Here is a 19,118-nt window from a genome sequence, read left to right on the forward strand (position 1 = left end):
ATAAAAGTTGTCTCTTGAACTCAATTAATTCAGGATCCCTGAAGCTGATTGCTGTCTTACTGTTATTAAAACAGCTTCCCCGAAATCTGAAATGAAATAAAATGGGGAATTGCTTTTTAAAAGAGTGTTTTAACTCTTCACAAGGAAACCCCATTTTATTTCATTTCAGATTTTGGGGAAGCTCTTTTAACAACAGTAAGACAGCGATCAGCTTCAGGGATCCTGAATTAATTGAATTCAATAGACACTTTTATAAAAATGAAAACAAACATTATTCGCCTTGGAAGGAGCAAATAAGAGAACACCCTTCTAAAACACAGAACAGTGAAAAGGAAAATTATTTTTCAAAAACATTTTATTAGTAGACAAGCAGAATATCATTATGTCATAGTGAAAAGTGCTGGAAACAAAAACTTTTTTTTTTAACATCTGTTCCAATGAATAGATACAGTTTTAAAATAGGCTAAAATAAGTAAATCCATTTCCCTCCCATTTCACCACTCCATTCAACCATCCACATTGATTTTAATTTATTCTAATTTTTTAAATTCACATAGATTTTAAGTAAAACAAGGTACTTATTAAAATGTTCTTAAGAAGATAAATACTTTGTAATTTCACCAAAGCGCTGTAATACAGCTGAAGATGTTCCAAATGGAATGAAATATGATTGATTGATTTACTTAATGCAAATGTATCAAAAAGGTGGAAATTTACTGTTATTGATTCATTGTAAGCTGAACATGTTGCAGAGAGCATGCAAATGGTGCAAACAAGATCAAGCATCGGACACTGTAAACTGTGTGTGAGAAAGAATTACAGAAAATCACGAAAGAGCATAAGTGCTTGTGCTTTATTTTTAAAGGAACATTCAGATACAAAAACTGAGACAACATGCACGGCCTGTTCGGGAGTACTTGACCAACATTGTAACTGAATTGAAGGGATTTATGAGAACCCGACTTGTGGAGAAAAATATGGTAGAAACAAGTTCTAAAATTACACTGTGAAATATGTGCAAACAAGAAAGACAGGAAATACAAAAACTTAATGTATTCAGTTCTTGTGCTTTGGTTTTAAGGAACATTCAGGTGCTAAAAATAAAAAAATCATTCAAAACTTTTTCAGGGTGACTTAGGTCTCTTTATGACAGTGAAAGTGCTTCATATCATAAGCATGATTCATTTTGTCTGTATTAAGTTAGCAATATTTGGATTTTTTATTAAAATATGGAAACACACACAATATTCTGTTTGGGTACTGTTCCCTGCTTGGTGTGTGTTCCTGATCTAATTATTAAGAAGATTACGACTAATGCAAACAAAATCAGGGCATGTTTTTCTTTGTTTATTCTGATGTTACAAGTGTGAAAATCTAGAATTTAATTGTACTGGAGCAAAAAAAAAAAAGGTGTATTGATACTCCTATTTTTTGTAAAATAATGAGTAAAGAAAGATTTAAATTAATTTCACAAATTCTGCATTTGAATGACAACAAAGATTCTGATGAAAATGACAAAGAGAATTAGGCCCATCACAGATAAGATAATATTTCTTCAGAATTTTATCAAATATACTTCCCTTCCCAGAACACAGCTTATGAGGCCATCTTTCGTACGTTCAGTGTAATAAATCTAAACACCAGAATTGATAACACTTGTGGATCTAGTTCAGGCTATGACCGTATTTCATTGCACAATTGTCGCATCCTTTATTTAAAATACAAAAATCGGATTTAAAAATTTCATTGCATAATCGTCACATGTACAAATTTTGTTCCTCTACGCAGCAAAAGATCGCAAGAACTGCAGAAGGATTGCGTTGCAGGCAGTCACCACACACTGACAACGGTTACAGGATGACAGAGATCTACATTAGGGTTGATGTAAAAGGGAGATGAAGACTTTTAACCTTTTCACTCCAGTGAACTGCCGTGTGCTTTGTGCTTCGATACGGTAGACAGCTGGGAAAGTGACTTTCGTGATACATAGCATGTTTCTTGCGAGTCTACACTTACTGTTGATAAGCTTAACCATAATAGGTATTTTATTTGATCCTGTATTGACTTATCTGAATCTATATAAGTGTTATATTGTTTTATTCCTTGAACTGACATCACTGATTAAGGGAATGGATGATTTTCCTGAAACATGCATGATAAAATAAATAATTTTCAATCATTATAAGGTGTACTGACAAGGTGGACCCAACATAAAACATTTTAAATCGTTTCTTTAATAGATTCTATACTTACTTGTAGAGTCACCAGATGTTGGGACAATCAGTTAAAAGGTAAGGGTTCGAGTGACTTTTGCACTTGTCATTTTCACCACGAAATATAAATTTCATGTTTCCGTACTGACAGCTAAACTAATAATCTTTACATCACTATAACAATGATTTATTATTAAAAAAACAGCATCCTCCTTATTCATTACATTATGGTATAAAGTGAATTTAAAAAATTCAATTTCACATTTGTCACATCTATACACGTTTCGATCCCAATTGGATCTTCAGTAGATTGCTAAAAATTGACAAATACATATCATAGTTAAACACATTTAAAATTGAAGCAAAAATGATGTTGTGAATATTAAAATGTTCTTATTTAGGAAAAATTCACGCTCTGAAAAGGTCGTGTTAAAATCTTCAGTGTGCACTGTTATCCACTTGTCATATCCTCTTGGTGTTTCATTAGTTAAAAGTCTGCTAATTGGACTAGGCAGTATCTGATTATTAAGTGATGTTTTGTGATTTGGTTTGCATGAACGTTTTCTTAATAAGAACATTTTAACATTCATAAGATGATTCTTGCTTTAATTTTATATGTATGTACAGTATATGATATGTATGTGTCAATTTATAGCAATTTACTGAAGATTATCCATTTAGGATCAAAACATGTATAGCTCTGACTTAAGTTCTTTAAATTCACATTGTACCATAATGTATTGAATAAGGAAGTTACTTTTTTAATAATAAAATCACTGTTATTGTGAATTAAAGATTAATAGTTATTACTCGTAATATACCGCGTAATGAATTATGCTTTAAGGTTAAGTTTCAATATTCCACCTTTACAATACCATAAGTTTATTGTTTATTTATTTAAACAACATGATTAAATAATAATACGGGACATGTTTCGTCTAACTTGTAGACATTATACACTTCATTATCAGCTTTTGCCGATGCACCTGATTGCTGCATATCAACGGCACACTTAAGAAGAATTTTAACAACAAGCTTTACTATATCGTTCTCATGTGCGTGAATTTAAGTTTTTTTCATCAACAGGTTTTGAATGTTTGTACTTGGAACAATCTGGAACATCCTCGCTATTTTGATTGACGTGTTCGACAACCGATTTATTTTATTGTGTTTGTTCTGTCCTTGTCCTTTTTAAAGCTTTTTCTTGAATATCTTACGGCTGATGATGTCTACAAGTTAGACGAAACATGTCCCGTATTATTTAATAATGTTGTTTAAATAAATAAACTTATGGTATTGTAAAGGTGGAATATTGAAACTTAACCTTAAAGTATACGTATGACAATACGGACTTTACGATGAAATTTATTTTATGTAATAATAAATTATGTTCGCTGCCAAAGTTAGCACTTCCATAGGTAGCTTCAAAGGACTGTTGTATCGTATTGCATGGTGCATGAGAAACTGTATACTGCAGATGAAGCTCTTACATCAGGTAAAGATTTTAAAGAAAATGAAGATGGGAAAGATTTAACCCTAAAAATGCTCTGTCAAAAGCCATGGATCCACTGAAAGGAGGATGGGGAGCTTTGCATGAATGAAAATGACTACTGTAATACATGTGCAAACATATTTGACTGTACTGTACATATTTTAAAAATATGTCAACTTGACGCGCCATAGCAATGTGAACAAATCCAAGCGAGATAGTTGATAGTGTCCCGTACCTGGCCAGCCGCCATAGCCACCCATCCCGCGAGGCCTCGCATCTTCTCTCACTTTGTCGGAATGAAGAGATTTAAGGGACAGGAACAGGGTAGTTCTCATAAACCCTACAAGTTTCAGAGAGTGTAGGATGACATACAAACACATTATTCTTACCATAATCGCTAGTGGTGGATCCAGGTGTAGGGTAGTCCCTATGCCTCGACACTGCCGGAGAGAACGCTGGACCTCTGTGATCGTAGGCTGGGTATGGAGGTGGATGGTCTTTCTTCATAAGGGGTACACTGAGAAGCTCGTCCTTATCAGGCCATGATCTATCGGCATCATCCGAGGGTAACACATCCTTCTTTTTTTTAGAGAGAAGAGCATCCTCCTTATCGGTAGCACCAGACGATGACTCGTCCACGTCGAGTGCAGAAGGTTCTGGTTTCTTTTCTTGAGTCTTATCTGAATAGAGCTTACGACATTCCTCACCTGCAACAAAACAAACACATTTTTTTTCTTTTGGTAATTACAGAGTAAGAATTATAGAACAAGTATTAAACTTTAAAAAAAGGAAAGAATGTTTATGAAGTACAGTGCAAAATTTGTGATGCAGGAGCATTTGTCTCAGTATGAAATAAAGGTAAAGAGAACAATTTTTTTTTCTTTACAGGTAGTCTCTTCATTACCATGTAATTTGCTACATACAATAATTTTATAGGTACAGTAGTTTCCCTATATGGCAAACCCAGTCTTTGGGAAGTAACCTAATAAAAGTAACTGAATTACTTCAAATAAATATCTTCATTTGTAATCATTACTTGTATGAAAGTGCTTAATTTAGTTCTCGAAATAACACTGTAATTGTTATATTCTAGTATGTGATGTATACTGCGTGGAACCAGAAATGGGAAAAATCAAGCAGAATTAAAAGCTTCACCAGTGCTGAACGAGGTACTCAGTCCTCAACAGCTTCGCCATAGGCTATCATAAATGGCCTAGGCATCACTGAACAGGCATTCTAAGGAAAGGAGGATTGAGGTAGTTTCCCTTTGCTTTCCTTGCCTAGCCAGAAGTTGCTATTGCATATTAGTCTGCCAAGCCCACTGAAATGCATGCAATGACCGACTATAAGAGTGACTTTCACACCATTCATACAAATATCATTACAATGTCACCTATATAAGATATTTGAGAGGATCCCACTTGAGCGCCTCATATCTAAAAGAGATCAACATCTCATTCAAGAACATGCGGGCTTTAGATACGGAAGGAACTGCACATCACAGGTGCTCAATTTAACTCAGCACATAGAGGATGGGTTTGAGAGATATAAAATCACAGGAGTGGTATTCGTGGACCTTACAGCAGCGTACGACACAGTACATCATAGAACTTTGCTTATCAAGCTCTATAACTTCACCAGAGACTATGGTTTCACGAAGATAGTTGAAACTCTCCTGCAGAACCACTGTTTCTTTGTTGAGTTTCAAGGAAAATACAGTAGGTGGAGGGATCAACGGAATGGACTTCCCCAGGGAAGTGTCCTCTTGCCAATCCTCTTTAACATCTACACGAATGACCAGCCAAGGCCTTCCTATACAAGAAGCTTCATTTATGCCGAGGACCTGGCTTTAGCGGTCCCGTGCGACAACTTTCAAACCACTGAAATGCAGCTCTCAAATACACTTAAGCAACTTTCAGTGTACTATCAGAAGAACCGGCTACTCCAAAACCCGACTAAGACCCAGGTGTGTGCATTTCATCTTCAAAATCGAGAAACTACTAGGCAGCTGTGCATGACGTGGGAGGGTAAGCAACTGAAGCATTGTTTTACACCATCTTAGAGCGGACATTAACATACAAGAAACACTGTGTTAATTCTGGACAGAAAGTCTCAGCCTGAAATAACATCCTCCGTAAACTTGACTCAAGCAAATGGGGAGCCCCTATCCAACTGTGTTAAGAACCTCAGCTCTTGCTCTGAGTTTCTCTGCAGCTGAGTATGCATGTCCTGTCTGGTTCAGCTCAGCCCATACGAAGCGGGTGGATACAGCCCTTAATGAAACATGTAGAATAGTTACTGGGTGTCTGAAACCTACTCCCACTGACAAACTTTACTGCATGGCTGCTATTACTCCTCCAGACATTCGGCGAGAAGTGTTTGCAAGGCAAGAGAGGTCGCAGGTGGATCTCACAAACACCCACTCGTTATTTGGACATTGACCTCCGCCCAGAAGACTGAAGTCCAGGAAATGTTTCCTCGATGTCTCCAAGGCTCTGGATAAACCAACAAGAACAGCACATTGTGATATGTGGCGAACAAAAATGGGGCATCTTTCTGAATGGATGGAGCCTTCTGAACGTCCACCCCCTGTTCATCATTTGGAATGGACAACATGGAAGGCACTGAATCATTTGAGCAGTGGAGTAGGTAAATCCAAGGATAACCTTAAAAAACGGGGTTATTTGAAAGATCAGTCAGACTTCTGCGATTGTGGGGAGCAACAAACTATCCAACACCTTTATGACTGTCAGTCCTGCCCTGTTCATTGTTCACTTCAAGACTTGACTCAAGCCACTGAAGAGGGAATTGCTGTTGCCCATTTCTGAGCAGACTTTGTGTGAAACATGTTTGTGACATAAAGAGGTACTTTGTTTTGTTTGTATATAATACTTTATTTATATTTTAAGTTTTTTCAACACTATGACACAAAATAAATAAATACACCCCTCATAGCAGGGACTGTCCACTTAAGGAATGGCATTACTAGCGTCGCTCACACCTCAGTTACTTTCATATCATCAAAGCAACCGATAGGACTGGGGCCAATGAAGGTAACAAATTTGATCTGATCCATACCAGAAGAAGTGCACTGTGAGCACTAGGCCTCATCAGCAAAGGCACACTATGTTACGGGAAACACAAAATAGGAAAATATTCTCCACAAGGGTCGCCAACCTTCTGTAAGGAGATGGTGCCAGAAGAAGACTATAATTTTTTTGTTTACAAAATGCTACTGTGGCAATGACACAAACAGCTCTCATGGAGACGATGGAATAGGAAAGGGCTTAGGAGTGGTAAGGTGTGAAAATGGGAAACCATGGAAAACCATATTCTGGGCTGCCGACAGTGGGAATAATAATAATAATAATAATAATAATAATAATAATAATAATAAGTAGAAGAAGAAGAAGACCTTTCTCAATATTTCTGTAACCTTCCTTTTATAAATTAGAGCAATTAGCTGAAGAGAAATCAACGACTTAAATAATCATGCAAGGTTGTTATAAATAGCACAAATTACACAGTAATATAAAGCCATAAGAGAATACTATGATTCCTTTCATAATACACATTGGACTACAAAACCTTACATCTTACAAGAATGCACAGACATCAGCAAAGGGATTGATGTAATTTTCTTTCTTTAATAACCATTTTAAAATCTTACAAGAATGCACAGACATCAGCAAAGGGATTGATGTAATTTTCTTTCTTTAATAACCATTTTTAAAAATTGTGACCCAACTTAACAAGAGGGAGGCTCACCAAAAGGGTCAAGGAACACCCGCAACACCTTGCCCATGACTGCAGTGTTGTTCAACTTTTCTACACAGCTCCTCGCAGATTTGATTGATTCGAACACAACTCTCGCAAGGCCCAGATGTTTATTTGATATAGGATGATAGTAAATGAACAGTTCTTCCACTGCACCAAACTTCTGGACCTGGAATAGAAAAAGAAAGATCACTTTATAATGGTAAGTATTTCTATATGCTACTGAAAACAGAATATGGGCTAGTTTTCAATTTCCTCAGGGTTCAAATCTGAAATACAAGTCATCAGAGAGGGAGCAGTCAAAGTGCATGCCACTCACTAGTGCAGGACGACACCACTAATCACTGTGAGTTAGGAGCACTAAATGTGTGATATTTGGCACAGATGCACACAAAATTTTGGTGCACTACATCACAAAATACCTCCCTCTGAAGCACATAAGGAAATCCATAGGCACCTGACTTGCAAATAATTTGTGATATTTGAAGCCATTTCTCTCAGTTATGACACAGGTAATTTATAACCACAACAAATCTTGAAGATGATACATCTCAATGAGAGAATTCAAAAGACAACCACTGTGGATTTTGTCATCTGAATTATAACTATGAGAATTACAATAGGCTGTACCAGACAGGAGAATACAGTAAATAAAATGATAGGAAAGACAAGAAAGGACAGAGTAAGAAATGAGGACGTCAAGAAGGAAATCAGAGTGGAAAAGCTTTATGACAAAATGGAGATACACTCTAAGGTTTGGACACGTTAACCCGTTAACTGGAGAGCGCACAATATGGTAACCAATATAATGGTCCGTTATTGGACATTATAAATTTTCCAGCTAACTCATTCTTGGTTGCCTGCGTTTCGCCCTCGTGTGCTAAGTTAGGCTCGTCAGTTGGGACTTAGCACACCACCCAAGACGCAAGGCTAGTGCATACCGTGGAGGCCACTGCATAGGCTATTTGAAGCCACCAGCAGTGCCAATGCACTATGAGAGCTATGTCTCATTTCCAAAAATAGATGCCTGCCTGGCCATCAAATAGCCTATGCAGTAGCCTCCACGGTATGCACTAGCCTTGCGTCTTGGGTGGTGTGCCAAGTCCCAACTGACAAGCCTAACTTAGCACACGAGGGCGAAACGCAGGCAACCAAGAATGAGTTAGCTGGAAAATTTATAATGTCCAATAACGGACCATTATATTGGTATTATAAATTTACTCATTCGGGACAAATATTTTAGGTTCCCTATGGGAACCAACATCTACATCAATATGGTAACTCCGTTCTGGTGGGGACGAATTTTCGTAACTCGAAAAATAATCAAATAAATTCAAGAAACATTCCAAATTTTGAAGTACTTTACAACAGATTGCTATCTATATCCTAATTCTGATATAGAAAGTGATTTTTCGCCTGTTTGTTAATATTTGCAGGTGTTTTAGTTTTGGAGCAAAAAGGACCTAAGTCTCGTACTAACTTCTGTATATTACAAATATATATTTCTTTTCGGAATATCTATATTTTCATATTAATTTCAGGAAAATTAAAAGCATATACACTGCAAATACACTTTATCATTAAATAATCTACAATTTCTGAAATAAATACCGCACTTGAGAAAAATACATTTCATGCAGGGTTTGGAATCGCAGTAATAAGTTGAAAGTAAGTCCTTACAATGGTAGCCTGGTTCTAATAGTCTTCTTAAAATAATTACTTCTTTATCACAACGAATTTACACATCAGGACTGATTTCACTAATTATACACTGTACCATTCCATTGCCCTGATTATGTCAAAACGAGATGTTAGTATCGTAACTTTTGCCATGAATCACGATAAAATGTCAGAAAATATGCAGTAGAAAAATATGTTGCAAGAAAATACAGACATATGGAATTAAATAGGCCGTGAATATGTTGAAAGGAAATACAGACATGTTGAATCAAATAGGCCATGAACGGGAAGTAAAAATGTTCAGACCTACAAAATCCAAATGGCCGTGATTAAGATAAATGCAGAACTCTTAAAGTGTTAAAACTGGCAAAGTGAACAATCGAATATATTACGTTGAATATCAAGACCAAGTTATGTAAGGAAAGTAACACGCAAAGAAAAGGAGCTTGTTTTGGAAAGAAGGTTTCTTGAATAACTGAAGAAACGAGTAGTAATACAGAAACATAACGTTAATTTTCGTATATGCAACAAGATTATTAAGCACAATAACTAATACGAGAAGGAAAAGAATAGCTGTCGGTAGTCTAGAATTGAATAGAAAATTTAACAAGGATTACTTTGAACAGAAATTAGAAATCACTAATTTGAAGTATATTCTCATCAAACAAGGAGATATATAAAGCATTTTTATAAGTCATTTGATCTGAAATATTATTGCCTACGGTGTTATAATCTACTTTGTATAGTAGAAATAAAATTCAAGAGAATATAATAGTTAATAGAAGTATGAAACTAATGATATCTTTAAATATGTTTCTGACGCATGTATACGACGGCATCGTGTTGAGCAACTAAGCTGAGAATAGGATTGGCATCCGACGGAGACCAACCAGCTGATTCTCCGAACCTGAGACTGGTAACCACAACCCGGACATGACGCAGCCATAACCTGGAGATGATGTCGCAAAGAAGAACGAGATGATTCCCATCCCAGTCCAGTAACGCGGGCAAAATAAGCTAAGTTCCATGAAATTAACTTGTAGATTATACATATTTAACCTAATATGTAGTTAGTTGATATATGTGTTGTTATGAATGAGAGGTCGACATATGTATCTTCCAGATAATTTCAATGTGCAGTGTCTTCGCGAAAAAATTCATAATATTGTTTTAATGACGGATTTAGGTAGTCCTCAACTACATAAGATAACAGTCATATATAGGGAAGATAATATTCACTAGTGAAGAACTTTGATAATAATTCTTCGACTTATTTCCAAAGAAGTATACCATGATCAATGTGATCCAATATAGTTGAAATGCGAAATGGAAAATAGATTGACTTGCAGGATATTGAGACTAGATTCAACACCAACCTACCACCAAATGTAAGTAAATATAAGCCTGATATGTTCATTCTTTGACAAGAAAAGTGTATCTCTTATATGAATGGTAATTAGAGACCCATAAAGCGTCATTGTGTTAAGATATCGAATTTTTTAATTATACGTTGCCAAGAAAGTATTGATATTTATGTGTGTGGCAGAAAACAAATACGACGGAATTATGAGGTTAGAGTTGTGAGTATTATGATTGATATATATTCGTTGACACAACTGTGTGGAATTATGGTATTTACGACAAAATATGATGAGAGATATTTATTTAAGGTTAATTGATGAAACATTTCGCGACACAATTCTAATTTTAGGTTATATTTGTCGTGATAGCAATGTGAATTATGGAGTGACGTGTAATGTGGGTTGATGTGATATACATATGGTGATATTTGTTTATTGAACTTACAGGGTAATAACGGTGTACGATCATCAAAAGATCATTTCCAAATAACTGATATTATAGTATAGTCATGGTATTTTCAAGGAGAATTTCAGATATTGCATAGTATTTTAACTGGTGTAAGTCGAAACAATCGATCATTGATGAAAGTGTCTTCGTAAATTTTATGTTACTGCCATTAACAAATTAAGAAATGTGATCTACGGTACCCCTTGAATTTTCGTGACCAGGTGATAGAATTTAAGTTAAGATTTGACCTTGGTAGAGGTATGACCTGTTTATAAAAATGGCAAGGCTATGTGAGAGAACTACATATTATTCAGGAAATATTTCGGATATTTATCCAGTTACAGATAATAAATATATATATATATATATATCATTTTTGTTTATTTGTTGATATATTATAAAATGTAGCCATTGGAAGCTATGCTGATGGAACTTTACTTATTCTGCCTACATTATGAAGTTAGAAGTGGATAGCATGAGAGTAGTGATCTGAGGTTATAAAAGTAAAGAGGCATTTTTGACATTCAATATTTTGACATTCGTCCTTTTTGAAATTCAACATTCTTGTCATTCATTATTTTTGACATTCAATATTTCTGACATTCACTATTTTGACATTTCTCCTTAATAATTTCAACATTTTTCTTTTAATATGTTAATAATTTAACTTCAATCAAGAATTTTCTTTATCTTTCCAAATGAGATTACGATGTATGCAAATGAATGTTTAAATAATTTATTAATTCATCCTGAGTTACTACATGGTTATAAATAAAGCTAGGATTTAAGAATTTAAATTATTATTATTGCTAATTTTAGTATAGAAGGTTAATTTTTAAGATAATTTCTTGGAGGATGATGGTGGCTGAACTTGAAAGTTGATTATAATTACATTTCAGGAACAGATGGATATGCAGACGTACTAGAAAATAAGAGGTGCAGTTTCCCAGTCGAGTCCACGTAAAAAAAAAATTAATTATATATATATAATCTTAATCCCTGAGATGTATAATCCAGTTAGCTAGAGATTTTCTTGAACGCCGACGTGTAATTATCATAGAGGAAGGAGTAGAAGACCATTCGCCATAAATAAATTAGTCTTTCACCCGAATGTTAGTGTGCTTCAAGAAAATTTATCACCAACTGTAGAGCAAGGAAAGAGAAAGATGCCATGGGACTAAGCGGATCGGTTCATAAAAATTTGTCGCCAACAATGGGGTTTGAAAAGGAGAGATCGACACCACAGTCAAAAAACATGTCCGCGCAAAAATAATTTTTGCCGGGTTAGGCAAGAAAAATATTCCCTACGCACTGCACAATACACTATTCACACAGTTTACATCTCACGCACTGTTTTTACACATCTTGCATGTGATAAGCATGGAAACATGGAGCTGCACAGAGAGCGACATCGCAGTCGCTGCACCTGTAGATTGTTTCACGGCTCTCTCTTTTCGCCAGACACACCACGCACCTCTTCACACCATGCTGCCTTTTTCTCGATGGTGGATTCACATTAGGAAAATGTCTACTGCTGAATCTTTCTGTGGGAGCAGCGGGAAGTGGTCTACCTGAAAGGACAGGCATTGCTTCAGCAGGGGTTGATCCTGTGTACTTTTCAAGGATTTTATCGATGAGGTGAATTCCGAACTGCAGGTGATTAAATTTTCCTCCATGATGTCGGAAAATGATGAATGAATTGAATACCACGAGGTCCAGAAGATGCCGGAAAATTTCCTGGTAATATTTCTTCATTCGCTTCCTTGCTGTGGAGTACATAATGATGTTCTGATGGGAAAGATCAACTTCCCCCATAGAATCATTGTAGTCAATGCAAACTACTACAGGTTTCTCTTTGGTTTCGTCCTTTCCTCTGATAGGAACAGTTCGCATTTCAGCATCGTGGATACTACTGAGCATGCAAACGTCTCTCTTGTCCTTCCATTTTAGAACTGCGAGTTTCTTTCAATAAGCAGCTGTTACCCCTCATTTCTTCAGCTTTTTACTCATAATTCCTTAGGGAGATTTTTCCGGCTGGTTCTTACTGTACCCACTGCATCAGTATCGAGGTGATTTAGCAGGTCGTATAATTCAGGGCTGTTATAATAGTTGTCCATTCCTATCAGGTATCCTTATTTCAGTAGATTATCTGCCAGAGTACACACAATTCTCATCGGCTTGGAAGACTGTGATAGATCAATGCCATGGACTTCATTGTTGAGTTCTGTTGATTTTCCTGTGTACCACAACATATTCCACACGTAACCAGTTTTCACTTCGCAAATTTTGTAAGATTCCATTCCGAACCAGGACCAAGGCAACCTTTCCATAAAAGAAGGCTTTCGTCTATGGATAGCTGGTCATTCGGGATGTAAGCCTGTGGAAACATTTTCACAACGTGATCGAAGACTGGCTTTACCTTGTATAGTTTAGGAGACATCTGAACATCGTATGCCTCATTGTCATAAAAATGGAGAAATTTCAAGAGAAGGAAAAACCTCTTTTCCGTCATGATCTTGTAAAATATGGGCATGGCCAGTAACTTGTTACGAGAAAAATAATGCCCCATTGTAGGTTTGTGGATAACCCCTTGAAGAAGCAAAAATCTGAATAAAAGTTTTATTTCATCCTTACTTGTAGGAATCCAGTCTTTTTCCCTACTCCACCGCTTCATTGTGTTCACCAGTGTTCTCTCACAAATTTTCTGTTGAGCATAAATATAAGTTTCCTCAGCACTATACTGAGAGATAGTATCGTCCACAAACAGTTCGTAAATATCCTCTGGAGTCTTTACATCCAAGAACTGTCCTTTTACTCCAGGAATGAATTTTTCTGGAAATTTACTCCTTTTCTGTCCATCTTCTACCCACGTAATAGGCCCTGACATATCACTGCAGTTTGAATCTGACTGTATCTCTCCATCATCACTGTCGTCACCCAAGGTGTCACTTTCGAACCCGCGACCATTCACTGTGATAGCACCAGAATGCTGTCCCATGTCACTTGTGCCTCCTTCTCCAGAGAACGAATTATCTTCATTATCTGAATGGAAGTCACTGAAGTCATCGTCCTCGTCGCTAAACTCCAACATTTCATGTACAAGTGAACACAAGCTGTCATCACGTAATTCTTCAACTCAATGTCGTTTAGAAGACAAAATTACTGAAAAGTACTCTCATGAAACAACAGAAGTGCAACGCACCTATAAGTTCAAATTCACTCCTCCCTGTAATTACAGTACTCCTTTTCACACTGATATACTATTCAGTTCCCAGTCTCATAAAACACTAAAGCATTCAAGTAAGCACATGGCAAGAATGCAGCTGATTAGCCTAGTTCTGTGCGAGGTGAACACATAGCACGCTTTTGCGCGGAAGCAAATTTTGTTGAATGACATACAGCTCTGTCTGTTCTGTTTCTGTCACGCGGAAGTACTTACTAAAAATACCACTTGATGACAGGAGCATGCAGATAACGAGGACTGAATTTCATAACTTTGGCTAGGCTGAGAGTCAAGGGAAAAAATAAAACAGCAGCGTACGACTGAAGGCGCTCTCCCCACCTGGCTGGTTATTTTCTCGAGCGACTTATGTCGCGCTCCCCAGCATACGGGTTAAGACGATGGAAGAGGGAAGGATGCTGAAGCAGATAGGAGAGGGGAAGGCAAGAGGGAAAACCAGACTATGGTGGTTGAAAACAAAGAGTAATATAATTAGAAGAAATCACTTTCACTTCAAATAATTTCACTGCCGTGGCTACAGACATTCTCGATATATTCCTGTGCTTACTTATGGACTGGAGTTAATAAGGGAACACCTACCAAAGAGGCAATTAAGGGAGGTTGAAAACCTAAAAGCGAGATATTTGAAAAAGGTGCTAGGACTCTCAAAATACATGCGGTCTTGCTACACTTATGTACTGGTGAGGGAAACATTTCTAGTAGAGGACTCTGAGGCTACAATTGCTCTAGCCAGCTACAGCTGCATACCCGAAACTATTCGAGAGTTGCAAACGAAAAGGAATAACATGGATGAAGAATTCTACTCCACCATGGCTATGCAAACCAAAGACTGGATTGAAGTAAAATACCAGCTGAGGCACTTAGTGACACATTTGGCAACGCATGGTTTCCACCACCGAATTTCCAAGCTGAAGTTGTTCCACGAGGCAACGGACGAATGCATTTGCGGTTTGTGCAGAAAAAAGTGTGAAAAATATCAAGTCATGAAATGTACCAACAGAACAGCATCACTGACACAATTCTGTTAAGAATAAGTTTTAATGTACTCCTATGCCCATAGGGTGCACCTTCCTCCTTATTATTATTATTAGAAGAAGAAACTGGATTAGAACACAGCTAAGAAGGAACAATGGTGGGTGGACAGAGGAAGATGGAAAGGTGTTATAAACATCCCAATCCAGCAGCAGCTAGATGAGGGAAATTATAATTATGATGATGTCATTAGTCTATAAATCTATGATGGTTTGTTTACATCATAGAAACATTTAAATAAAGTTGTGCTTTGTGCCTGCAGCAATTTTTTCTTACCTGAAGGAAATGAAGAATCTTGAAGAGCAAGGTGTCTGTGTGAGTTTTTAGTTTCAAACTGGCCAAGTTATCCACAGAGACCCTGAGTATGCTGCCAGACGCTACTGGGAATGTCTGTATGAGCCAGAAGCAGGGTAATGAAAGGCATCAGCATTTCACATCCAGAAGACCATCCAATGAAACCGATGCATACTCTGGGCAGTTGTCAACGTTGTGTAATTACATTCATGTTGAAAGAGAACAGAGAAAATAATCTGTTGATCATCCAGAAAATAGTAGAAGACGTGTAGAAATTAGTAAAAGTATGTATCATGTGATTTTGATGTGAAAACTCTACAGGCATCAGAGTACTGTGAAATATGTTCCACAGTTACTGATGGATAAACAACTGTGTTCAAATGAGGATAGCTTTTCGTGGATTGTTTTATCTTTTATAAGATGAAAACCAGTCTGAAAGGACATTGTTTGCATTGTTGTTAGGGGAACTGCAAACAATTCCACAAAAAGCATTCCAGAAAACAGAATAGGAAAAAATTTTGAGGGTGGCAAACAATACTTTGAAAGGGATAAATCTAATAATGCCTGTGAGAGATGCTAATCGTTGCACAGCTTCTACAATGTGAATGGAGCCAGCGAGCAAAACAATAGCACTGGTGAATTATTGAGGCCTGCGATAACAAAGCTCCTAGAAGTTGGAAGCTGATTAATAACAGATCAGGTGCCCAGATTGATCTACTATTAGGTACTACAAGTGGCAATAATACTGGAAAAGATATTACAGAGGAGAATGAGAAGAGGGATACTCGTAGGAGGAGAGTTGCAAGAGGGAAGTGGAAGATCTACAGTGGATCCAATCTTCAGTATGAGGTAATTCATTGAAAAGAATTGGGAATATGGAAAGGATCGGGTTATGAAATTCATAGATCTAACAAAGGCATACGATGGAAAAGGTTTGGAAAACCACGGTCAAAAATGAAACTGGGTACACGAACTGTAGGAATGGTGGAAGCAACTGCATCAGCAGCGTACAGACTTTGTTTGGAAAGACGGAATGATATGGAGGAAGACAGGGGAGTGTGCTGTCTCCTCTTTTGTTCCTAATGGTTATGGACTAAATTGTAAAGGGGACAAAGGAAGCATATGGAAATAGGGAGATGAAGTTATTACTATTTGTAGACAATATTGTAGTCTGGGGAATGAACAGCAAAGAAATACAAGAACAACATGATACACTGAATGCAAAAATTGAGAACTGCAGTGAGAAAATCAGCGCAGAGAAAAGCACGACCATGGTGATATCAAGAGGAGAAAGACAAGGAAAAGGCATTGTGAAAATTGGTGGTAAAAGCCTTGAAATTGTTGACAATTTCAAATACCTAGGGAGTAAATTAATGTAGAATAAAAGGTTGGACATTTGAGATTTGCAACAGGGTTCAACAGGGCAATGCGTTCTAAAACAGGGTAAGAAACCTTGTCTGGAATAAGGAAGTACCAAGGAAGTGTTAAGAGTTAATATACTGCACCGATATTGACATATCTGGCTGTGGCATGGAGTAGAGAGGAGAGTAGCATTCAAGCCAGCGAAATGAAATACCCAAGAAGTATGATAGGAAAGGCAAGGAAAGAGTGAGAAATGAAGATATGAGGAAAGTTGGAATGGAAAACCTAAATGAGAGAACTGATCAATCACTACTGATCTGCATTTAGGGCAGTCGCCCAAGTGGCAGATTCCCTATCTGTTGTTTTCCTAGAGAGATGCCTGTGAGAGATGCTAATCGTTGCACAGTTGCTACAATGTGAATGGTGATGGGCGTAAACTAAGATGGTTTGGACATATAAAGAGGATGGAGGAGAAAAAAATACCAAAACAGATGATGGAGATGAAGTTTAAGGGATAGAGAGTGAGAGGGAGACCTAGTAACTCCACTGAAAATCACTGGTAAAGATCTATGTCCACCCTGTCAATACTATAAAAACTGAGAAAGCAGACATAGATCTTTCAGTGGTGTTATTAGATATAAGTCAATACAGACCAAAATCAAACCATAACTTATTGTTAAAATAATAAGTAAAGGAGACCTAGAACAAGTTGGATTGATTCAATAAAGAGGAGTGCAAGAAGGAGAAACTTGGACTGGAACAACAAGACGGAAAAGGAATAGTGGAAGGAGAGAGGAATGTGGAGAAGTGCCATAAATGCCCTGACACGGCAAGAAGTGGATAATGGGAAAGGGGGAGGATGATTAGGAACTACTAGAACCTTCGATGGGTCTTTATAAAGTGTGCAACTGACACACCTTAGCAGTTATGAGCATGTCAACTGCAAGTGAAAGTAAGCAGTACAAAAGTGGTCATGAGTCCGTGATGTGTCATTCAACAGGAGAGAGTGCATCAGATGCCTACGTGTAGTTCAATGAGGCTGCTATTGTGAACATTTCTGGAACAACACTGCGCTGTGAGAAGCAAGCATTACATAGTTGGTGGTACGTACTGTTCAATATATCAAGATTCAGTAACAGAAACAACTTGACAACCGTGATACACATTAGAAACTTCAAAACATTACGTTGCTTTCTATGAATTCTCAATGGCAGTTCAATATAATAGTAACCTTTTCCTTCTTTAGCGTTTATCCTGCTGCTGGCAGGATCTGCTGTTTTGGCTCTCTTACACAACTTGATGTAATTGTGAGCCTCATCAGGGTGAATGCCAGTTACCTTAACCCACTTGACTCATTTGACGTTCTCTAATGGAAACAAGAAATGTCCACCTATTCAATACCATACAACGTTCTAACATAATTTATAACATTTTATTATTATTTATTATTTTATTTAATGTTATAAATTATTTTATAACGTTGTATGGTATTGAATAGGTGGACCTTTCTTGTTTCCATTAGATTCTCGTTCAATACGGAATTAACATGAAGTTTTTAAACTTGAAGGATTGGATCATTTGAAGTTGCTGATAAACTTAACGATAATAGGTATATTATTTGATCCTGTATTGACTTATCTAAATCTATTAACAAAACTATTTTGGGTCTACCTCGTCAATACACTTTTAATGATTGACAAAAAATTTATATATATTATATCATACATGTTTCAGGAACAATATGCATTTAATTCATCAGTGTCAATCATCATTTGACATGACATTCATGACAGCATTAGCCAGGCCTTAAACTCAAATGACAAAACATTCATGTGCTGCTTGAAGTCGTATGTACTAACTTATATTTTGATCATCCCTGCAAGGATTTCCCTTTGCGAACTTCTATGAACAGAACAGGAATGTGCTTGTTTATCAGAAACTACAACTGCTGTAACCGTACTGAATTTATGACAGGTAATATTGAAGAGAGGTTTTGTGTACGCCGGACTGTGCGATTATCAGCAGATCAGATGGTGAAATTGGGCGAACTGTTGCCATATTCGGTAGTAATTACGCGTGCAATGAACACAGCTTACCATTTACTTTCAACCTGCAATTTTATTTCCTCTAATAAACTCCATTTCTTATCCCCTTTTTCATAACAGCTTTGGATCTTCAATGGCAGGTTTAAAAATGGTTGGCTTCCTAATTTAGATAC

General features: G+C 36.9%; 1 protein-coding gene across 3 annotated transcripts in view; it reads right to left on the minus strand.

Annotated features, from left to right (window-relative positions):
- Set1 (SET domain containing 1) overlaps positions 1–19,118 on the minus strand; it is a 112,317-nt gene that overhangs the window by 70,153 nt on the left and 23,046 nt on the right. For all 3 annotated transcript variants that reach the window (XM_067159020.2, XM_067159019.2, XM_067159021.2), the window contains exons 4-5: positions 7,474–7,651; positions 4,095–4,412 (exon numbers count right to left, since the gene is read on the minus strand). In XM_067159020.2, the coding sequence (XP_067015121.2) occupies positions 4,095–4,412; positions 7,474–7,651 (496 nt within the window). The remainder of the gene's footprint in view (positions 1–4,094; positions 4,413–7,473; positions 7,652–19,118) is intronic.

This window comes from Anabrus simplex, chromosome X, assembly GCF_040414725.1.
Source record: "Anabrus simplex isolate iqAnaSimp1 chromosome X, ASM4041472v1, whole genome shotgun sequence".
NCBI classification, from domain to species: domain Eukaryota; kingdom Metazoa; phylum Arthropoda; class Insecta; order Orthoptera; family Tettigoniidae; genus Anabrus; species Anabrus simplex.